Source organism: Belonocnema kinseyi, chromosome 5, assembly GCF_010883055.1.
Source record: "Belonocnema kinseyi isolate 2016_QV_RU_SX_M_011 chromosome 5, B_treatae_v1, whole genome shotgun sequence".
In the NCBI taxonomy this organism is placed as follows: domain Eukaryota; kingdom Metazoa; phylum Arthropoda; class Insecta; order Hymenoptera; family Cynipidae; genus Belonocnema; species Belonocnema kinseyi.
In genome coordinates, this window is record NC_046661.1 from 105,637,588 (window position 1) to 105,661,514 (window position 23,927).

The window sequence follows — 23,927 nt, forward strand, 5'->3', positions numbered from 1 at the left end:
CAAGCTATCTAAGGATGGTACTATAGAACGCCACCTCAAGGTAGGCCTAGTGGCGCCATCTCTTGGTCAGGCCGGAAACTTATCAATCCACCCTCGTACGTCGTTGATAAGTATTTTTTTCTGTAGCTAATATTTTAATACGTTTAAAATCAAAGTAATGATTGAAATTCCAAGAATGATGCGACAGACCTGTATTAAAATTCCCAACTTCATAATCTCTTTTGTGTTCAGTCATTCTGGTTTTTAATCTTCTGTCTGTTTCACCTATATTATTTCTATAATTTAATATCTATTCTATAATCTATATCAATATTCTATAATCTATAAATAATTTCTATATCTATTACATAAATATCTGAGCTTCGAAGAACATGTTTTTTTGACTCATATTTATTTTCGATTTACGATTGGAAAGACATAAATAATTCGAAATCTATGATTTGAAATCAATAAATATCAACGGTCGAAGAAAGGATTGATTTGTTTCATCAAATCATTTTACGATTAGATATATTTTGGAAAAGGGCATATTGCGCATCTAATCTCTGCAGATGAATATTCAGTATAAGAAGTAAATGATAGTCTGGAGGCTAAGGGTCTTTTGCGAATTGAAGATATCCGAAAAGAAAATCCGAAGCCCGGTGAAACTATCGTTTTTAATCGTAATGGACGATTTGTGTGTTGTCTTGTTGTGAATAACAAGAGGGAAGAAGTAATAGTTATAAAAGAACGTTCAGAAGCGAAAATTGCTTTAAAGAAATCTATGGAAGCTTTACAGATAACCTCAGTAACAATTTCAAGTAAAGGAAATGATTTAGTTGAATTTTCTTGCCTCTCGGTAGAACAAATAATCAGGAAACATTTTGGTAACTCAGGACTTTTGGTAATTATTTGTTCGGAAGAAATAATCATTCCCCCTAGTAATATGAGGGATGATATAGTGAGAGGATTTCATGAATCAGTAGTAGGAGGTCATAAGGGAATCTCAAAGACCTATTCGAGAGTAAGAGATATCTATTACTGGGAAAACATGAAGGCTGACGTTCAAAGAATAGCAGATTCTGGTACTAACTATCAGAGAAATAAATTGGAACGAATTGGGACTAAACAATTCATGATAATCACTGATACTCCAAGGGGACCTTTTGACAAAATTCAAATTGATTTAGTTGGACCCCTTTCAGTACTTTGAAAGGAAATATTTATATTTTGACTATTCAGTCTAATTTTACAAAATATTCTGATGCGATTCCTTTGAGGAATATTGATTCAGCGACTATAGTTTAGCTTTAGCTGAGGAATTTATTTCAAGATACGGTTGCCCTCGTATAATTCACACTGATCAAGGATCAAATTTGATCGTCGATTTTTCGCATAAAGAAAATTCAATCAACTGCGAATCATCCACAAAGTTTAGGATCATTAGAACGTAGTCATCAGACATTGATTGAATACTTAAGACAATTCGATACTATCACCAATTGGGACGATTGGCTTAGATTTGCTGTGTTTTCGTATAACACTAGCATACATGAAGCTACAGGTTTTGCTCCTTATACGTTAGTATTCGAAAGAGAGGCTGATATTCCAAAAAGCTTCACTCTTTCAGAATCAGATAAGACTTATCTCGGATATTTAAAGGGACTCTTTCAGAAATTGGATAATGTTCAGTCACTAGCTTGGAACCGAATTCAATTAGCTATGGAAAAATCTAAACGATATTACGATCAAAGATCTAATCCTGAATACTTCAAGGAGGGAGAACAAGTGTACTTGAGAGTAAACAAGATGAAAGATAAATTCGATCCCTACTTCCATGGACCCTATGTCCTAGAAAAATAGTTAGGCGAAAGAAATGTCTTAATTAGAATGTGACCCAATAAAACAAAAATAGTTCACACTGATTAATTTAAATTGTGTGCTCATCCATTAAGCACCAATAAGGAGGCACACAATTTAGAAGTGACAGAAACTTCTGCATAAATCCCTAATACATCAAAGTCAGAATTGTTGAAACTAATCTAAAACTCAAACTAACGAAAATTGATTAAAATCAAAACAAACAACGAAATTCATTTTCAAAAAGGAAACCCATTTCCATTATATCTACCTTTTTTCTTCTAATTGATGGAGATATTTCAGCTTGGTTGAAAATCTGGAACAGAAGAAAAATATATTTTAAACAAAGCAATAATTCTTAGAATTTATATATGCTTAATTGAATAAATTAATTATTAATGGAAATTACTTATCTGATAATTTAAGTGAACGACCAGAAGTGATGTCGAGGAATGTTAAAAAGCAGCAATTAGGTACCTTAAAATGAGAATGTAGTAAATTTGATGGTAATATTCACCTAACTGTAAAAGAGAAATTAAGAAAAATTAAAGGGATAAAAAAGGTGTATATGTAAAATAGAACAAGGAAAAGACAACTTCAAAACTAAATTTTAGCGAATAATTAAAAAAAATGTTAATTAGTAATTTTAAAGTGAAACTTACATAAGATATTCAATATCTTAATTTATACTGAAGCTTAGACTAACCCCAGGGAATTTCGGGAATACTCTCATATCTTTAGAATCAAATTTCCAACAAATTTAGTTTTTTCATAGAATTATAAAACTTTATCGCTTTTACATAAGGAAGGCTATATCTCATGAATATTTAAGAAAAACAATTTTACCTTTATTTTTAATAAGTATAATTTAAAGTGTACTATATCAAATATTATTAAATTTTAACATACTGATATATATATATTATTTGAATAGAAAATATATTAAATAATTTAAGCTGAAAATATACTAAAATTAGAGAACTTATCAATTGAAATGTTAGTATTTAAGAGATTTTGAGTGAATTTGCTTTTTTTATATAAATTTAAATTTTCGCGCCAAATACGGGAAGAAAATAAATCTCTAACCTAAATTTCCAAAATCTGTAAGTTAAGACTTAAAGTGTTTACTTTACCTTGAGACGAATTAAACTATATATATCAGGTTTACATAAATATTTGTATTTTCTAGTATACATTTTTAATACTTATTTGTTTGATTTAAGATTTATGAGACAAGTTTTTTTTTGCTTGCATTCCTTTTACGGAAGTTCAAATCTTCGCGATTAAAAATAGACATAACCCCATAAGAATGGATCATTGGAGATCTGTGAAAAATATCGATTGCTAAAATAAATCTTTTTAAAGAAAGAGAGAAAACTAAGCTTTTTAAAGGAAAAATGACTATAGTATAAAAATATAATTGATGTGAATTTTTGTTGTTGTATTGTCTATTTTTTTGTTTTATTTTATACTTCATATAAAAATGACTTGCGTAGGGAGGGGATGTAGATAAAAAACAATACCACGTGTGTCAGATTTGTTTTATATTGATCTTGATATTGAATTAATTATTAGGATAGAATTTTTGACAACCAAAAGAGTGTTTTGTCTGAAATTTTGAATATAAAATTAATCCAATAATTTTGTTCGCTCTCAAGGGACTTTAGAAATTAAAAAGAAGGAAAAGAGATATTGTTTTGAGTCATTAAGTTTGCCAGTGCATTCGCTTACGAAAAAAAGATAAGCGAAGGGCTTTTTGTAAGGGCTAGCCGATTCAAAACTCTTGCATAGGTGACATGATGAGTAGAATTCGGGAAAGTGAATTTAAAAGTGAAAGAATGTGAAGGATCTATAGAGGAATATTGTCGTTCTTTTACTTTTTTTAAAAGTGAAATTCAATTCAGTGACAATTAAAAACATAGAACAGATTAGAAGCAAATTATTTCAAATTTTGTTTTCTTTACGAAAAAATTGTAATTGAAATGGACAACAAGGACGAAACCGACTCCGAGGGAGAATACCTTTTAAAGGATACGACAATACGGCTAAGATTTATCATTTACCAGTTGGGGTTACCTTCTCAGTTGTGAGTGATATATATTTTCCATGGATATAGGAAACAAGGGACTAGGTATGCCATCCTAACTTGGGCGAGCGGGGTTGAATCCACGGGAGGGGGGAGAATTCCATGAGTGGGGAGAGCCGCCATCTTACGATGTGTCATTTGATTATGCGCACGAGCGTTTTTGCCGCCAAACTGTGCATGAAAATATAAACATGTGGGCGCGGCCATTTTTGTAGCGAGACATCAAAAGGTGGTGGACCTCCCCCCTCATTGCAACACCCCCGCAATGGCAGGCCTAGTCCCTTGTTTCCTATGCGAGAAATTAATCGGGACACAGAGCGATCTTACTCGCTCTTTTTCTTCGTGAATATCTTTTTTGGATCTTTTTCGGAATCAATAGTTTTTCCTATTGAAATTCATGAAGAGGAAGACGAGGTAGAATTGTGGCAGGACGTTCGTGGACTGTTTAACTTTGAAGAGTCTGGAGATTCTGGGTTCGCGGGGGACGTGTCTGATGCAGAATAATATTTTGTTTTAAATATAAATAAAAGGCCCGAAATTCTCGCAAAGAACAATTACACTTAGAGATTTAACATCGCAGGGCAAATTAAAATATTTTCTTTACTTAACATAGAAATTTACCAAAGCAAAAATGTGGATATATATATAATTGTGTGTGTGTTTGTGTATGTTTATATGAATACAGTATTATGTTTCAAGAGAACTCAGAATATATGTGTGTATTTGTTTTTATATCAAATTTATATTTTAGACGTTACGTTATCATCTTTTTAAAATTTTTTAGATCAAAACTAATCATTTTGTTACATTATATTAAAGAATCTTTATTCGAAAAAAAACCCTTGATTAATATCAATTATTAAAAATATATATTTATTAAAAATTAAATTTCTTACCTTTTTAAGCATTTTCCTGTTTGAAATCCATACAAATTTTAATCTTTTTTCTGTTGTGATTTCTAGCAGTCATTTGGCTTTCCAACCAAAATATGCTTACAATATTATTCCTCTTCCACTTGTCACGTGAACACTTGATTTTTTTTCTCTTTGCATGAAAATGCATCATTATGCTAGGACCACTTTTCACTCAAATTTCATTTTTTGAACATAAATTAATTATATATTCGAAAGTTTGACACACTTGACACTTGAGAAAGTCGTAAAAAAGCAATAAAAGCTGTCTCGCCATGAATGCGATACATCTTTTAAAATAAGAGGGGAGGTGTAACAGCATGCGTTGTTTTAAAACAAGTATGTCAGGGCGCTAGCACCCTATTACTGAGTACTTACCAGTTAATAGTTTTAAGAGCGGTAAGCATTTGAAATAATTCAAATGATACAAGACATTCAGTATATTTAGAAATTTAAATAGATCGTTATTATCAGAAAGAATAATTATTAATTATGATTGACAATAGGAAATTACATGACAACTCCTCTCTGCACCTCGAATTAATAACTTCTAATAGCTAGTTGTAAAGGAACAGAAGTTAGCATTTAAGTAGCTATGTACACTCAGATAGATCTATATATGCATATGTATATATGGATCTATCAATCCAAATAGGTTTGACACGCGCGATCTCCGAATACCGCGCGTGTGATCTCAATCGCGAGCATACATAAATTATGTACTATGTAAAGGGTTGAAGCGACAAGACGCCCCTCAGATGCCGTAAATTATGTTCTATAACGCGATTTCACAGAAAAACGTCAATCGACGAGTTCGTAAAAATACGTTTCTGAGAATTAGAATCTCATTATTTTAGCTTGAAATATAAGGGCGGCGCTTAACGCACCTCATCATGATAGGTTAATTTAATATTTAATTTTTTAATTTTTTTGTAGTGTTGAAAATTTTTTTAATGTCATAACTTCTGCTAAAGGCGACTAGAAGCGCATCCATTTTCGCTTAAGTAACATGCTTCTACTGAAAGAAGATGTGCTTGAAGTCACCTTCAGCGTATGTTAATCACAGGTATTGCGCTTTTTAATTTTTTAACGCTGAAAACAAATTTATTGCTATTATTCCATGACCTTCTCAAGGAAAATTTAACTTAGAATCCGAATTTCAATAAAGTAGAGGTTCATCTTAGTGTTACTTTGAGTTTTTGTTGCATGATACCAGCCATGTGAATCTCTTCATATTGTAGATAACAGCCTGGCCCCGCAACTGTCCTATCTTAATTAGTTCCTTATATCATTTTTTTTATCTTAAAGAGAAAATATTAATTATAAGATCGTACAATAATCCTGAGGAAGTGAAATACATATTAGATTTGAATTTAAATAAAAAGAAAGGTATGATTCTTACAATTTTTTCTCGAAAAAATAACAAATTATATCAATAATTAAACTTGAAAAGAATTTCCCGAAGAAAAATTTAAACAGTATACAGTTTAAACTTATCGAATGAGTATTCTTGCTTTTCAATATATAATAGATATGTGTTTGAAATGAAATTGAATTAATATTTGAAAAAATGTTGTTTAACAATCAGTGAAGAATATAAGAAATAATTGCTCTAATTGCTCCCTTTTATCATTATATCTTAAAAACAAAGGGTAAACTACAAATATGTTAAAACATTGATTCTACTTACTATTTATCATCTAAAAAATATATTTTTTTAAATCTCACTTATTGCATACATTATTTTAAATTTTGTTTACTTATTTTTATACTAGATATTCATAAATAAAAATTTAATTTCATTCCAATTACATTATATTTATTATATTCAAAAGTGTATTCAAAAGTGATGATACGGAAGGGATACTATAAGGATAAGCTGTAGCATAATCTAATAAATACATGGTCTAGCCACGCGCACGTAAAAAAAAGCCGAACCAATCAGAAACCACCGCTTAAGTTCTCCATCTCAGATAAGTAGGCCGGCATTATGATGTATTTTTAATACCAGGCATGTTAAATTATATGTATACCAGGTATGTTAAATTGTAATTATCAACCAAACTTCCTCGAAGTTGTTGCTTTTATACTTGGAGAACCAGGGTACATTTTTATTATGACGAGATCGTTTCAAAAGCATCTCGGGGTATATAGCGTTTTAATTCTCAACCCCATTTCCTTGGAAGGATGTATTTTTTAATACCTGGACTACCAAAATTAATCTTTAGTACGCCGAGACCTTATTAATATCATCTAGGTATGTTAAGTTGTAATTCTCAACCACACTTCCTTGGAGAAGATGTTGTTTTTATACCTGGATAACCAGGATAATTTTTAGTACAAAGAGATCGTTTTAAAAGCATTCTGGTACATAACCTTTCAATTCTCAACTGAATTTTCCAAGAGAAGATTTATTTTCAATATCTGGACAACAAGCATACATTTTTGTATAAAACCTTTTTATTATCATCCTGGTATATTGAATTTCAATTTTCAACCAAACTTACTCGTGAAAGATGTATTTCTTATACCTGGACGACCAGGATTAAGTTTTAGTACGACGAGATCCTTAGAAAAGGATCCCGGTATATAAGATTTCAATTCGCAACCGAATTTCCTCGGAGAAGATGTAGTCTTTATATCTGGTCAACCAGAAATAATTTTCAGTACGACGAGATCGTTTGAAAAGCATCCTGGTATATAACATTTCAATTCTTAACCGAAGTTCCTCGAAGAAGATGTATTTCTTATACTTGGACAACCAGCCCTGGCGGACCGAAGGAACCGAATGGAGCCTCTACAAAGTACCCGTAGAGACCCCATTGTGTCCCTATTCGTTTCCTTTTTTAAATACTTAAAAAACAGCAAGATCAACTTTTAAACTGTTGAAATTCAGATTCTACGTTAAAATTTGCATTAGAAACTCACGGAGTAATCGTAATATTTTTTCTTGCAGCGTTATAAACTTTAAAAAATAAAATACCTGTCATTTACATGGGACGAAGGCGCCTTCAAGTGCAACTTCTTTTAGTAGCAGTTAATAAGCGTCCCGTCGGTAACTTTAGGAATTTTGTCTGGATGCTAGCGCCACGCAGTGGAAATCTCAGGCAACAACGCTGCGATGCAAGTTAGAGAGAAGTTTATTTTTCAACTTCGCGCTTAAGATTTCCATTAGAAACTCAGGGGGTAATCGCAATACTTTTTTTGCAGCGTTAAAAATGTAAAAAAATATCATTAACTTTTGCTGAAGGTGACTTCAAGCACATCCATAATAGCTCAAGTAGTATGTTGCGCGCGAAGTTTAAAAATAAACTTCTCTCTAACTTGCATCGCAGCGTTGTTACCTGAGATTTCCACTGCGTGGCGCTAGCAGACAAAATTCTTAAAGTTACCGGCGGGACGCTTATTAACTGCTACTAAAAGAAGATGCACATGAAGGCGCCTTCGTCCCATGTAAATGACAGGTATTTTATTTTTTAAAGTTTTAAACTGTTTTTAACTGTTTTTTTGATTTTTTTAAAAAGCAACCGAATGGGGACCCAATGGGGTCTTCACGGGTACTTTATAGAGGCTCCATTCGGTTTCTTCAGTCCGCCAGAGAGGATCAATTTTGAGTACAACACCTTTTAATTATCATTCAGGTATATTGAGTAACAATTTTCAACTAAACTTTTTTAAAGATGTGTTTTTTCATACTTGGCGAGCCTGGATAAATTTTTATTATGATATAATCGTTTTAAAAGCATTCTGGTACATAACATTTTAATTCACAAACCCATTTCCTCGAAAAGTATGTATTTTTAATACCTAGACTACCAAAATTAAGCTTTAATACGACAAGACTATTAATATCAACCAGGTATGTTACTTTACAAATCTCAACCAAATTTTCTGGGAGAAGATGTTGTTTTTCTACCTGGACAACCAGGATAAATTTATAGTATGACGAGATCGTTTCAAAAGCATCCTGGTACATACCATATCAATTCTCGACCGCATTTTCTCGGAGAACATGTATTTTTAATACCTGGACAACCAGGATCAATTTCACATACCAAACCTTTGTATTATCATCCACGTATATTGAATTTTAATTTTTAACGAAACTTTATCAGAGAAGATGTATTTTTTATACCTGGATAACCAGGCTTAAATTTCATTACGACAAGACCCTTGTAAAAGCATCCCGGTATATAAAATTTCAACTCTCGACTGCATTTCCTCGGAGAAGATGTATTTTTAATATCTGGACAACCAGGATCAATTTTTAGTATAAGACCTTTTTATTATCATCCACGTATATTGAATTTCAATTTTCAACCAAACTTAATCGAAGTTGTATTTTTAATACCTAGACAACCAGGATTAAATTTTAGTACGACGAGATATTTATAAAAACATCCGGGTATATAACATTTCAATTCGCAACCAAACGTTCTCGCTTAAGATATATTTTTGCATCCTACACAATTTACCTTGTACAAATTAGGGCCTCTAGTACAAATATTCGCTTATCGCTATTTGTTACTTTATTGGGTAAAGGAACCATTTTCATTTACCGACCTTCGCGCTATTTCGCAAAGAAACACCTCTTTTGTACTAATAAATTGTCTGCCTGTAGTTACATTAGTTAAATGCTCTGAAGTTAACGTTCTTCTGAAAAAATTTCATTCTGTCAAATTCGTATTCTGAAAATCGATACCCTACCAAATAAAAGGTTCAAATCGATTATCTCAGTGTCGACTTGATCATTAAAGACGGTCGAATCGAACGCCATAGTGAGTAAAACTGATTATCACATAGGACGGAATTAATCATTATAAAGGGTCGAATAGCTTATCATAGAGGGTCGATTCGATCTTCTCACATAGCCGACTTCATCTCTTCGAACAGTCGACCTGGACATCTTAGGCGTTCAATTTGATTATCCTACATTTTCTATATTTTTTTCTTTTCCTACTTATTCCATTGTCTCTCTTATAATAGACTGGAAATTATGAAATTAAGTGGAACCCCCCCCCCCCCCCCCCCCCCTACAGAAAGAAATTTCGGAGTTTTCTTTAGCGAAATAGCCTGGCCCATTTGAGTCTATAAACAAAGTCGATTTGAAACAAAATAGTCTCGGAGATAGTTTGAGAGATGCGGGTCCTTTTCAAGATCCTTTTAGTGGTCCTTTTAAGAGTGGTGTATATACTGATATACAATTTTCTAGTTTAATTCAAAAATGTTGTCCTTTTTGGCGTATCTCATTCCATTTACGAGAAATGTTCTATTAATTCCAATTTTAAGCATTAAAAAAAAAGTTAGATATCTGAAGTCATCGAAACCCGTAGATTCCGAATTATTATGTTTTAGGCTGTTAACTATGAAATTTAGAAAAATCTACTTCTAAATTAAAATCTGAAAGCTTAATAAAGGACCCTTGAGTGTCGGCTACTGTATTGAGATAGCCTCTCTGCTTGTTATTTATGATCGTATTCTTATTTCAATTTCGGAAAGGATATTTTAAAGCCTTCAGACCATTTAAACGAGCTTCCTGGACCTTTCAAAATATCTACCTGAGTGCCTGCGGAGAATTTCAATGAGCTTCTTTGACCTAAAGAATTTTTAGTTTATACTCACTGAATTCTAAGCTTTCAAAGATTGCAACAAAGCGGTGAATTAATTCACTTTTCACGCATGTTTGAAACATGAGAAAAGTAGTCTAAACTTATTAAAAAAATGTGTAGCTTCTATAAACATCAAATGTGACGCTGAACGGCTCTACGACATTAACTCGCTCCGATAATGCTCTGAACCACGTGCAGTGTTGTGAGAACGCGGATTCATCTGTCATGAACAGTGGTGTTTCCTATGCACTTTTAGGATGACACATGGCGTTACGTAACATAAAAACGGACCAGTATGACTTCTGTGCATGCCAGACATATCCGCGTTTTGACACAACTGATCGCGTCGACAAGTGAATTATTTAAGATTCACGCGCTTATTTGAAATGATTAAATGTAAAAAGACATTGTATACAGCAAATAATGAGAGTAAAGTTATTAAAAATAATTTATAATATTCTTGTGCACTTTATACTCATTATCTGTTGTTAAAATTTTACTTACATATTTAATCATTTTAAATAAATACACCAAACGGTAACTGATCACGTTGGCCATCCGCGACGGGTCATTTGCTCATCCATAGTCTCTGACTATGTCGAAAAAATTCTGGAATGTTCTTAAGACCATCTAGAAGAACGGACTGTCTCTTTCGAGCGGGATCTTTAATGCCGTAGATGTATGTGAGCACTCGATGCGAGCAAATATCTGCATTCAAGCTCATCTGTCAGTAGGAAACTGTGCTAGGAGTTTTGGTTTTCTGCAATTTTCCACTTTTCTAGCAAAATGCTCAGGCGAATCTGAGCACTTCTAATCAAAATCCGGCGGCAGACGGTTTGAGTTTTTAGGATTCCACAGGATTGAAGCCTGAAAGCTTAATGAGCATTAGGGTTTTGGGGGTAATTGGGTTTCTGGGAGTTACTGTAGTTAAAGGGGGTTGGTTTCTATCACTCTTCTGTGTAGGAAGAATGTGGGTACACTGAGAAAGATTGATTGCTCTTAAATGTCAAAAATCATGTCAATATAAGTAATACAATTTTAGTAAATTGAGCATAAAAATGAATTAAATGAAAAATGAAAGAAAAAATACATTAAGTGAAAAGTGTAGACTTACGTGGTAACTCTTTGGGGTTCATCGATGTCAATGTCGATTTCGTCGCTTGCTGCCTCCGTCACAGAACTCGTTTGCGAAGTGAAGAGGCTTCCCCTGCAGATTGGAAACACACTATTCACACAACATGTACGAACCCTGTTTCCACGGCATGCACACTTTGCTTCAGAGAAAGTGCTTTTCAATCAGTAAGGCAAATAGGGGTTGCTCTATGTGAAAGATATATTTTCTAATTGGTTAAAAATACTTTTAAATTAGATTTATGATTTTTGAAAACGAAATTTGTTAAAATTTATTTTAAAAATATTCTACATTTGGATTTAAGATTAATACTTACCGATTTCATTAAGTGAAATACGTTAAAATAAATTTCTTTCCAAGGAAAAATAAGAAAGAGAACATGTATTTTTTGTTTTTCACCAACAAATTGTTGGCATGAACTTATGATACTTGCATATTAAGATAAATATTCTAAAGAAGTTAACCAAAATTTTCTTTGAAATTTTTTAGTTTGGAAACAAATTCAATTTAATTTCCTTTGCAGCAGCTTGTAGCAGAATCTAAAAACATTTAAATCCCTCAACGAAACTTGAAAATGTTCAAAACTTAAAAAGTGAGGTTTATTTAAAAAAAGATAACAAAAAAATAAATTTTCTAAAAAAATAAATTAAAAATTATTATTTTTCATTCATAGTCATATTATGGAGATATCCTATGAGTATTGTCCAAACTAACATATACACATATATTTGAAAAATATACAGAAAAAAATTAGAAACATGAGACATTTCAGATTTTATGTACAATAAATAATGAGTTTATGATTTTTTCTCTTCTGTTTTTATTAATTTTACCATTTACTGTATTCAGTAAAAGTAACACTGTACTCGAATGAAAATAAACATAAATTAATTTTACATAAAATTGAAAAATTAAAACGCAATTTTCATCGATTCTTGTTGAATCACCAAGAAAATTTTGTAATTTTCTGTAACATATAACAGGAAAAAACGTCCTTTATTCGAAACGTAGAACTTTTCATTAGCCAGTTGAAAAAGGTTAAAAATATTATTACCAAAACAGAAAGTTTGGGAAAAAATCCGTTATTCATTCAAGATATAAAATAAAATATTATTCTAACAGATAAGAAAATAAAATATAAAAAAAAATATAAAAAAAAATCAAATAAATACAATTTCTTGAGAATTTAAAATTTCCTTAATTGTAAATTTTGGATATTTTCTAGTTCGGGAATTATATTTTCTATACTTTCCGCATTCATGAGTTTTATTTTTCGGTAAAAAAATTGTATGAAAAATAATCTTAGCTTTTTTGAGACATAAAACTATGAGTGTTCAGAAAAAGAATTGATATTTCAAAAAATGTATTTTACATTAAAAAAAAAGTTTTTCTATACGAAGGGATAGTTTAGCGAGGAAGAAGCTTACAGGAATTTTCTTATATAAATATGAAAAACAAAAAAGAACGAAGGAAAAATTAAAGCTAGTCTTTAGGAAAAATGAAGTTTTTAGTTGTTTATTTTTTGTTGTTGAAAAATGTACGCTATTTTTGTAATTTTCAAAAACTTTAAAGCTTCTTTCAAAAATTTTAAATAGTGTAGATAGCACCAAGAAAATTAAATCATGCCAATTTGTTCCTAAAACACGACCTTTAAAAGAAAGCTGTTGTAAATTTTGTCCTAATTCTACTAAATATTTGAGTAGCCCGAAGTTTAAACAGAAAAGATGGTGAAAAAAAACTGTTCTTCTATTTTTCCTTATAGAAAATAATATATTTATTTCCCAAATAATTCTTTGGCTTCATTAGGATCAGACTGCTCGATTCCGCATGAAATCGGTCTTTTAGTTATTTTTCATTTTTGAAATAACATTAAATACTTTATAATAATTGTAAAAAGGAAAATACGAAAAGGAATTAAATATGGGAATCTAATCTATAAAAAGAGTTCTCTAGACAAGGTGCATATCTTTATGGAAAAACATGATTAGATTTCATTAATTGCATTAGGCATATAAAATACAAAAATAAGGAAATACTGGTATTGGAAATTTGTAAATTCATTAAATTATTTAAAAATAAAGTTCAGATACATTTTCATAATTCAATATGAGTTTCCTAAGAATAAATATTTACTTGAGCTAACACGAGGAAATAAGGAAAGTGGATTTTTGGATAATGGCCAAAATTTGATAAAACCTTTTATCTGAATAGAGTTTTTACTTATTCCAGAGGAGGATGAGAAAAGTTGCAGGTGAGCAAGTTCTATAGGAAGAAACCATCTTTTAGCAGCAAATTACTTTTAGGCGAAAGTAAAATTTTTCAGAATGGATTCACACGGATTTAAGGTTTTAATGATTACAAAAGGAAACTTTTCAACTATCGCCAGGTGGTTAATTTAATTTTCTCACTACATCGAAGGGTTGATTAGAACTATAATTATATAATCAATAGATCGTGATTAATTTTTGCAACTAAATTTATTTTCTGAATGTAAGCCTTTTAATTAAGTTTACAAAAAACATCATTTTTATCAGGTTAAATTCAATTGGAATTTCTAGAATAATATTTGACCTTTTATGTTCTTGGGCTCATTTTGAATCTTTTTTCCATAGTATCGTAACAGTTTATAAGCATGATTAAAAAAAAACACTTCCTAGCACAGGAACTCAATTTAGAGTTGTAACAAGAAGAGTCGAAAAAATTAAAAACATCTTATCTATAGGCAAACGCAAGCAAAAATTAAATAAATATATTTTTTGAAGGGGTTTAGTAAAAAAGCCATGGTTGTATGTTGTTTTCACGTTAGTATTTAAAATCTGCTAATTCAGTGCTTGAAAGTCAGACATTATACTATATATATTCGACAAACATTTTTTATTCAAATTTCGCAAAGATAAAAGTAACTAAACAAGTATATGCGGAATTAGAAACGAAAATAAAGAACTAGTGCAGACATCCCAAGCCTGGGGAAATTCCTGCCAGGAACAAATGTTTTCTGCTTACCACTATTTCGGCTGGAGAGCGCGAGTGTTGGTAGACGCGTGCTTGACGCCCTCCTTTCCAACCTAAGCAGCATCGCAGATACGAAATATCTGACAGGGCGCTTTGGGCAACTAACTTTTCAATATAAATTTGTAATAGTGACTAGAGTTGTAATTATTTTATTTTATTATTTTTACATTTATTGACAAATAATGTAATTAAAAATAAAATTGTACAAAGTTTTTCTTTTTTGTACAAGTGTACATTATTAAATATTTTAGTATCACGTTTTTACATTCTCATCAGAGAAGGCATTAGATTTGTGTAAAATTTGACCCCCCAGTTTTTGTAAAATGTCCACGTTTTGAGACCCCCTGAATCCGAAAAACAGGTTTTTACGATTGCGTCTGCCTGTATGTCCGTATGTCTGTCTGTCTGTATGTATGTCTGCCTGTGGAAACGACAACTTTTGAAAAAAATAATCTATTAGATTGCCCTTTGGTACACTTGTTTAGTGTCCTAAACTAAAGGTCAAGTTCGTTAGCCAGCCATTTTGGATGATAATGCAAAAAGAGGGCATATTTAGAATATTTTGAGATCACTTTTTTAAAAATTCAAAAATTCTCTATATAATTATTCATAGAATTGAAAAAGTTTAACAATTTACCCTAAAGACTTTTTTTTTAAATCAAAAATTACTAGAGTTATAGAACTTTCAACATGCAGAAAAACAAATGAAAATGAACGATTTAAGCCAAACAACGCATGATACGAAAAAAGTATGGAAAAGAAAAACGTTGCTTTTGAAAGCCCTACAAGATTATGATAACAGCTTTTTTAATTTGGTCGAAATGTTGAAAATTCAACATTTGATCGTACAGAAAATGTTTGAAACCACATTTTTTCAAGATGTATAAATTCTATGCACGGCTGTTCATAGTACTTCAAATCTTAAACAATTTATTCAGTTGACTTTTTTCTATAAAAAGAAAATGATCAGAGTTAGAGCATTTTCAAAATCAAAAAAAAAAAAAAACTAAAATGAACATTTTAAGTCAAAAAACGCATGATATGAAAAAAGTCAGAAAAAAACTTTGCTTTTTTAAAGCCCTACAGGACTACGACAACAACTTCTTTAATTTGGTCGAGAAGTTGAACAATCCAAATTTGATAGTACCAAAAATAATGGAAAATCCAAAAATTCCTTTTTTGGTCAAACTATGCAAGATACATAAAAAATGAAAAAGCTCAACTTGAGCGCCCTGGAACGAACTACACATTAAGAATGAATCACTTTTCGATATAAGCTACGAGGAAAAATGGGACAAAACTTGTTCATCCAAAAAAGAGCTATAACTTTTGATAGGACAGTTAGTTTTTGCTTTAGTCTTAAAAAATAACATTCTAAATAAAAATATTAAATTTGTTTGAAAAAACGACAAAAGGTATGAACTTAAATTAGCAGACAAAAGTTGTTTGCCTAAAAAGATCTATAAATTTATTATTAATTATTTTTTGATATGACGAGTAGATTTTCTTTTAATCGTAAAACAGAAGATTAAAAATTCAAAAACTGACTTTTTTGAAAAAGCACAGAAAAGACGAAAGAGGACATAGGCTCACATATAGGACCCTATGTAGGTTCTAGTATTAAACCCTATGCAGATGCGCAGTAGTTTTTCTTTAATCGTAAAAAACAACATTAGAAATAAAAAAAAATTATAAAAACAAGGAAATTAGAATTAGTATGATTCAATTTTTATGCATATTATGAATTGTAATGATATACATTTACTGAAATGATAAATGTTTCAGAGCAGCTTAGAATAAAATTTAAAGCAAAATAAGATACAAATACAAAAATAATCATGATAAATACAATTTGCTTTTTATTTTGCAATTTTTAAATAAGTAATCCCTAGCACAGTTACATAAAAAATGTACTATAATTGATATAAAATTGTTGTGTATAATGTAGAATAGTTGACAGGTTGGGCAAAATCGTGTGCGAAGCACGAGATACGTGATGAGAATGTGTTTGTTAAAGCCAAAAGAGCTTTAACAAAAGAGAGTTCAAAATCACAAAATTACAGTTGTCTGTCCGTTCACCTTTGATTTTAAAAGGTCTATGCCCGAATGCGGAAGAAATTCAAAGACTAAGCGCGGAGTGCGATTGCCCTCAGTTTCGTGCCGTAGGTGCGCTCAAACTAATGAGCTAAGCTTTTTTAACGAAAGAGAATTCACAATCACAATATTACAGTGGTGGCTGTTTTGAGGCTTAATTTTAAAATGTTTGCGCAAGAATGTGCGAAAATATAAAGACAGAGCGCGTAGCGTGAGATAAGTACATGATCGAGCGCGAAGAGCGAGATAAATACAACATCGAGCGCGAAGCGCGAGAACCAATACTCGCGCGCCCTAGGCGCGCTCAAACTTGCGGTTGACTGATACTTTTAAAAGTTTAATAATATATTAACATGATGGACAAGGCAGAAAGATAAGTTATACAGTAAGGACGTTTACTATGTATTCATAGGGAATATAACACAGCCACACACAAAAGAACGGATGCTGATCTGGTAACAAGACACACGTATTCCTATGGATTTTGGGGCGCTGTATTCAAATTCGGTATCAAAAATCACCCATCACGTCATGGTTGAGCCATAACCTCAAAAAATGACGAAAAATCATGCACTGAGGCAAATAAATTTCGAAATAAGGCCAGTGATGCAAATTTTCACTTCAAAAACATGTCGAAAACTATGAAGGATCAACACTTGCCTGATATCAACTTATTTAGCATAACTTTACTCAACAGAACCTGACCTCACCTAATCTGAAAATAACAGAAATGGGTCAACTCGAGCCTAACCTAGAAATAAATATAACCTGGCCTAACCTAACCTAATCTCACGAAACACAATTAAACTGATTGTGTTATCCCGTTGTGTTTGCGGTACCGTTTTATTCAGCTTCGGATTAACCTACATAGAGGTTTAACCTATCCTAACCTAACAAAACCTGACTTAACCTAACCGATTACGCTGGCAACCCTGTTCTTGCGTACTTTCACATTTTGACATTAATAGCAGTAAATGTCTGGAGTTTCGTAACCGCTTGTTGCTAGCATTATTCGCCTGTGTCTGTAACCAGGGCACCTTCACGTGGTGACGGTGGGCAACGGATCCACATTGGCTGAGTCCCTGGGTAAACGGCGTTCATCCTGTCATGGCAGACACAGGTAAAGAGTTTATTACGATGCAGGGAAAATCCCCAGTATCGACGCCTGGTCAGGGTGGGAAAGCGGGCTCTCCGACGTCGTCATCATGCAACCGTAGCTCTTCATCAATGGATCACTTGGTTGTTGCAGAGTCTCATGCTACAAGGAAAAAAACCGCGAGCATTTCTCAATCGCATGCCTGCAAGAATAGCTCAGATTGATTCTGTTACATTTGCAGTAAATATGAAGTGAGCAGTTTGCGAAAATCAATCGACGAGGAAGTGAAAAGTCTTTACGAAAAGTGTTTTGACCGTAAATGGCTGCACCAAGAAACAAAATGGGTTCCTCACGTCATTTGCAATTCCTGCAGACTTATGTTGTATCGTCTAAAAAATTCAAACAACGAAAAGTACCGCAAGTACTCTACACCAACCAAGTGGAAAAAACCCGTTATTGCGAAGGACTGCTACTCTTGCATGAATTCCGTCAAAGGGTTCAACGCCAAAAATAAAAATAACATTTCGTACATTAATATTTGCACAGTCACAAGAGCAATTAAAATCAATAAAAATGCACGCCAGACTGATTTAAGCGCTTTAGAAGATGATAGAATGGAAGCTGAAATTTAACGTCATGGAGACGGTAGTGAAACCAGTGATCGAACAGAAAGTAGTTCTGATGATTCCGGTGAAAATGACGAAAAAGATGACGAATATTGCGTGCATAAAATGAAATTGAAGGTTCAAATATTAGTGTCGCAACTAGAACTGAATGATTTTATTAGAAATCTTGGATTACCGAAAGACGGCGCTGAATTTGCGCTTCATTTCTAAAAAGAAGAAATCTTCTAGATCCAAAGACAAAAGTTTCATTCTATCGCGACAGGGACAAAGAATTCAGAAAGTTTTTCGATAAAGAAGAAGAGACGTCTTTAATGTACTGCACTGACGTTAACGGACTAATGAACCACTTGAAGAAAAATGTGTACAGAGACGAAGAATGGCGACTTTTCATTGATTCGTGAAAACGCAGCATTAAGGCTGTTTTAGTGCATAACACGAATACTTACGCTCCTATCCCTATAGCTCACTCAACGGTTATCATAGAAGAATATAACAATGTTAAAATTCTTATTGAAAAAGTTAATTACACGAATCACAAATGGCAAATATGTGGCGATCTCAAAATCATAGCAATGATATTAGGCGAACAATTGGGTTTCACGAGAGAGCCATGCTATATATGCCTGTGGAATAGCAGAGATCAAGTCAATAATTACAGCAAAAAACATTGGCCTTTAAGAGATGCATTCAAACCTGTTTCTCATAATATCATCAACCAAAGCCTAGTTGATCCAGAAAAAATTTTACTACCACCCCTCCACATAAAGCTTGGGCTCATGAAGCAATTTGTCAAGCCGTTAGACAAAGCTGAACAATGCTATAAGTATATATCCCTTAAATTCTCTAATATTTCAGACGCTAAATTGAAAGAAGGAGTCTTTGAAGGACCACCACGGATATCAGGGTAGATGGGACGAGGTCATGATGGCTAATTTTTGCTGGATGATGAAAAGGGAAACGAATGTAGGTCTTAAACGTAAGCGTAACTCTTTGCATCGTTCCTTCGAAGAAAAAAGGACACGTTATAGTAGGCAGAAAATAGACTGAAGCAGGTCTATAAATGAATTGAATTACGATAAAAAGCAAGATAAAATGTAAACACGAAAGATAGTATAAATATATCTCTTAAGTTTAAGAAAAGCAGAGAGAAACAAATTATGAATTAAACTCTTATTCATTTGCATGTTTCAGTTACAGTTCTACGTGTTAATTCATACACACATTGTCAGGTTATTTGAAATGGGGTCAATTCTACTTGCAGTTCTAAGTTTCTTCAAATGAGTAATGTGCGTCTAAATTTTTAACCACCTGTAGTACAATGAAATGAATTTTATTGTGTTACAACGGGAACACTTAAGTTAAGTTGTCTTGCGTTAAGCAAAATTTCGTTAGGTTCTGTTAAGATCGAGTTAACCTATTAAATATAGCACACATTTAAGACTGAGAATCGTACGCTTACATAGCTACACGTGTGGTAGAATTTCATTCGGCTAGGTTAGGTTCGGTCAGGTTTTGTTAGGTTAGGATAGGTTAAACCTCTATGTAGGTTAAGCCGAAGCTGAATGAAAAGGTACCGCAAACACAACGGGACAACACAATAAGTTTAAGTGTGTTACGTGAAGTTAGGTTAGGTTAGGTTAGATCAGGTTTTTTTAAGTTAGGATAGGTTTGACCTCTTTGCAGGTTAAGCCCAAGCTGATACAAACGGTACCGCAAACACAACGGGACTACACAATCAGTTTAATTGTGTTTCGTGAGGTTAGGTTAGGTTACGCTAGGTTAGATGTATTTCTAGGTTAGGCTCGAGTTGACCCATTCGATGTAGCACACATTTGCTACTAAGAAAATATGCTTCCAGAGCTTTACGTGTAGTTCAATAAATTTCTGTTATTTCAGGTTAGGTGAGGTCAGGATCTGTTGGGAGAAGTTATGTTAAATAAGTTGATATCAGGCAAGGGTTGATCCTTCACAGTTGTCGACATGTTTTTGAAGTGAAAATTTGCATCACTGGCATTATTTTGAAATTTGGCTTAGTGCATGATTTTTCGTCATTTTTTGAGGTTATGGCTCAAGCATGACGTGATGGGCGATTTTTGATACCGAATTTGAATTCAGCGCCCCAAAATCCATAGGAATACGTGTGCCTTGTTACCAGATCCGCACACTTTTTTTTGTGTGACTGTGTAATCATATAAACTCTAGCATATAATGCAACCCGTCTTGCATTTGTGTAATGCAAAAAAGTACTATATAGGCGATTTTAATTTGGTTTCCAAATTTCCCGCGCTCGAGATCTTGCGCCGATTGGTCAAAGGCTTCGAGACTCAGAAGACGTGCGCAAAATATACGTATAACCAAATTCTGAAAAAGGGTTATGTTCCCCAGGATTCACCGCGTTTGACAAGTGTCAAAATCGTTTTGTACTTCGATCTTAATCAATTAAATAAAGTGAATATCTGCAGGTTGAACGTAATTAATTGTTGATAAAATTTGATGTTTTACTTATTGAATAAAATATGGGAATCAAACGCTTTTGACTAACTGCAACGAAAATTGTAATCCGTGTGATTATAAAAATTGCAACGATTTTGCACTTGCCAGGATTTTACGTCATTTCCGTATTTTTCGAATAGTTTTGTGTCGAAAGGTATGGAAAATATTGTAAATAAAAATAACAACGAAAAATAAATATGTAAATAAATCAGAGTTTAAAGACTAACAATTTTTAATTATATTCAGAAAAAAACTGCGAAAAAAGTGCGAAAAGTGTGGTGAGCAAGCCCATTATTTACATTTGTTGACATTTGTCGTCTTCAAAAAAAATTTTTTAAATCCGGAAAAAATCCCGGAAATTGATGTTCCAGGAGCAAAATTAGTGCACAAACCGGTAGAGCAACGCAGTGTTAAGCAGCTGAAACGATGGATAAAATATAGGAAACTATCTTTAAAAGGAAAAAAAGTGATTCAGTAGAAAGGTTAGTTGTGGTTGTGTTTGGCAGGTGTTAATATTTTCTTTCTTTGCTAACATTTGCTTACATACTAAATGAAGCATTGTTATCGAGGTTCCGAACATCCTAATTTTGTTGATAAAAATAAAATCTATTTTATATTTTCACTTGAGAACGCAAAAATATTATATTTATGTATTTATAAACAGTTTATATGTAAGAAGGAAAATTTGTTAGTACATTCCTTATACTAGGAAATCACTAACAAATGGCTTTTTTTTGTCTAAGCTTGAAAAAGAGAAATAGAAAATATAATATTGTGTTATTTTATATTTGTATGAATATTAAATGTTTACTCAAACAAAGTTCTAAACTGCAAATCTTGTATAAATATTTTGATGGTAGTTTTCTACATTTAGGACATCGTTTCAGCTGCTCAATGCTGTGCTCTTCTACTGAATCTTGCACTAATTTTGCACCTGGAACATCATCTTCCGTGAGTTTCGCCGAATTTTAAAGCGATTTTTAGAATATGACAGGTGCCAACAGATGCAAATAATGGCCGTGGTCGCCGCACTATTTGCACTTTTTTCATCGTTTTTTTTAATTGACTTAGAAATGTTCTACCTTAAAAATCTCTGTTATTTACAAATAAATGTTTTTGTTTTGTTTTTATTAACAATATTTTCTATACATTTCGACATTTGCGCACTGCCGACGTCTAGAATAAAAAAGTCTATTAGAATGAGCCATGGCCATATAACGGAATTTTCAAGAGTCTCACCATTCGGTTTTTGAGTATACACGATATTACAAAACATGAATAAAAATTTCAAAATGTTTCAAAAATTTAAAAATATTTTAAAGATGTAAAGGGTTTCAAAGATGTTGAAAAGGTTACAGTTCACCAAATTTCAAAGATTTTAAAACATTTGGAAGATTTGGAAACGTTTCAAAACATTTTAGAAGTTTTTTTTACTAATTATAGATTTCAAATAATTCATTGATTACAACGAATAAAAAAGATTTCGCAAACAAAGATTTAAGAAAAATTTCCAAAGAAACCACGTCCAGAGAATTTTTATGAACACATTCTAATATTGTGTTACATTGTTTTTAATTCGTAACTAATTATTTATTTGAAATGCACGGTGAATCCTGGGGGACATAACCTTTTTCAGAATTTGGTTAAACGTATATATTGCGCACGTCTTCTGAGTCTCGAAGCCTTTGGCCAATCAGTGCAAGATCTCGAACGCGGGAGATTTAAAAACCGAATTAAAATCGCCTATATAGTACTTTTTTGCATTACACAAATGCAAAACGGGTTGCATTGTATGCTAGAGTTTATATAATTATATTCCCTATGACTACATAGTAAACGTCCTTACTGTAGTATAACTTATCTTTCTACTTTGTCCGTCATGTTAATATATTGTTAAACTTTCAACAGTATCAGTCAACCACAACTGTAATATTACAATATTGAACAATGCAAAAGAAATAAATACTTTGCACAATTCTCCTTTGATTTACATTATTTGAAAATAAATGTAAACATACTGAAGTAAAATAATTAAGATTCGAGTGACCATTACAAATTTATATTGAAAGTTAGTCGCCCAAGCACTCTAACAGATATTTCGTACCAGCGCTGCTGCTTGGGTCGGAGAAGAGAGCACGTAGCCACGCGTCTACATAAAAAAGACATGTGTTGCTGGCGGGAATTTCCCCAGGCTGGGCAGGTCTGAACTTGTGCGCTTGGCTCATATCGCCTCATGCCTGGGGCGGGATGAGAGAGAGAGAAAGAGAGAGAGTGAGTGAGTAAGTGAGTGAGTGAGTGAGTGAGGGAGATGGAAGGGGGGGACTAACAATGATATAACGTAAGAACTTTCTTTAATTTAAATTTTTTTTAAAAGGAATAAAAAAATGTTCATCAATTTGAAACGTTATAAAAGATTAACTGTTACAACCAAAAATTTACAAAAGATTGGTTATATTTCAAAACATTTAAGAATACAAATTGAGTTAAATGTATAGTTTAGTAATTTTAACATATGGAGTTAAATCAATTAAATTAATTTGGATTACAAATTTTATAAATCATAAATATTGAATTTTTATTTTTAATTTCAATAACATTAAAAAAGTTACGTTAAGAAAAGAGTTTAGTTGAGGTTGAGTTATTAAGAATACATTAATCATCAATTGCTTATATGCTTCTTAAATTTAATTAGAAGATAAATAAACGATAAGAAAATATTTAAATTAAATTAAGTGTGAAGATAATTTAAGCTATCAATTTGAATTGAATAAATTAGTTAAAAACAAATTATTTATTGCAAATTTTTTTTATATTTACCTTTTTATTTAATCAATTATATTAAAAATCGGTTTCTAAATTAGGGATTTAAAACTATATTATATAGGGCACTATGATTATTAATATTTGTTAGGTTATGCGGTTTATAACTGTAATATTTTCTTAATCAATGTGATGCCTAGTTTTAACCTGGTGTTTAACTATGACTTCATGGTTCCTTGGGTTTTGCCTAAAATTTTTCTTGTGTTTCT

General features: G+C 32.2%; 1 protein-coding gene across 1 annotated transcript in view; it reads right to left on the reverse strand.

Annotated features, from left to right (window-relative positions):
- The window catches only part of LOC117173443 (potassium voltage-gated channel subfamily KQT member 1-like), a 302,430-nt gene that overhangs the window by 57,694 nt on the left and 220,809 nt on the right, over window positions 1-23,927 (reverse strand). The window contains exon 11 of the mRNA XM_033362018.1: window positions 11,560-11,652. Within this exon, the coding sequence (XP_033217909.1) occupies window positions 11,560-11,652 (93 nt within the window). The remainder of the gene's footprint in view (window positions 1-11,559; window positions 11,653-23,927) is intronic.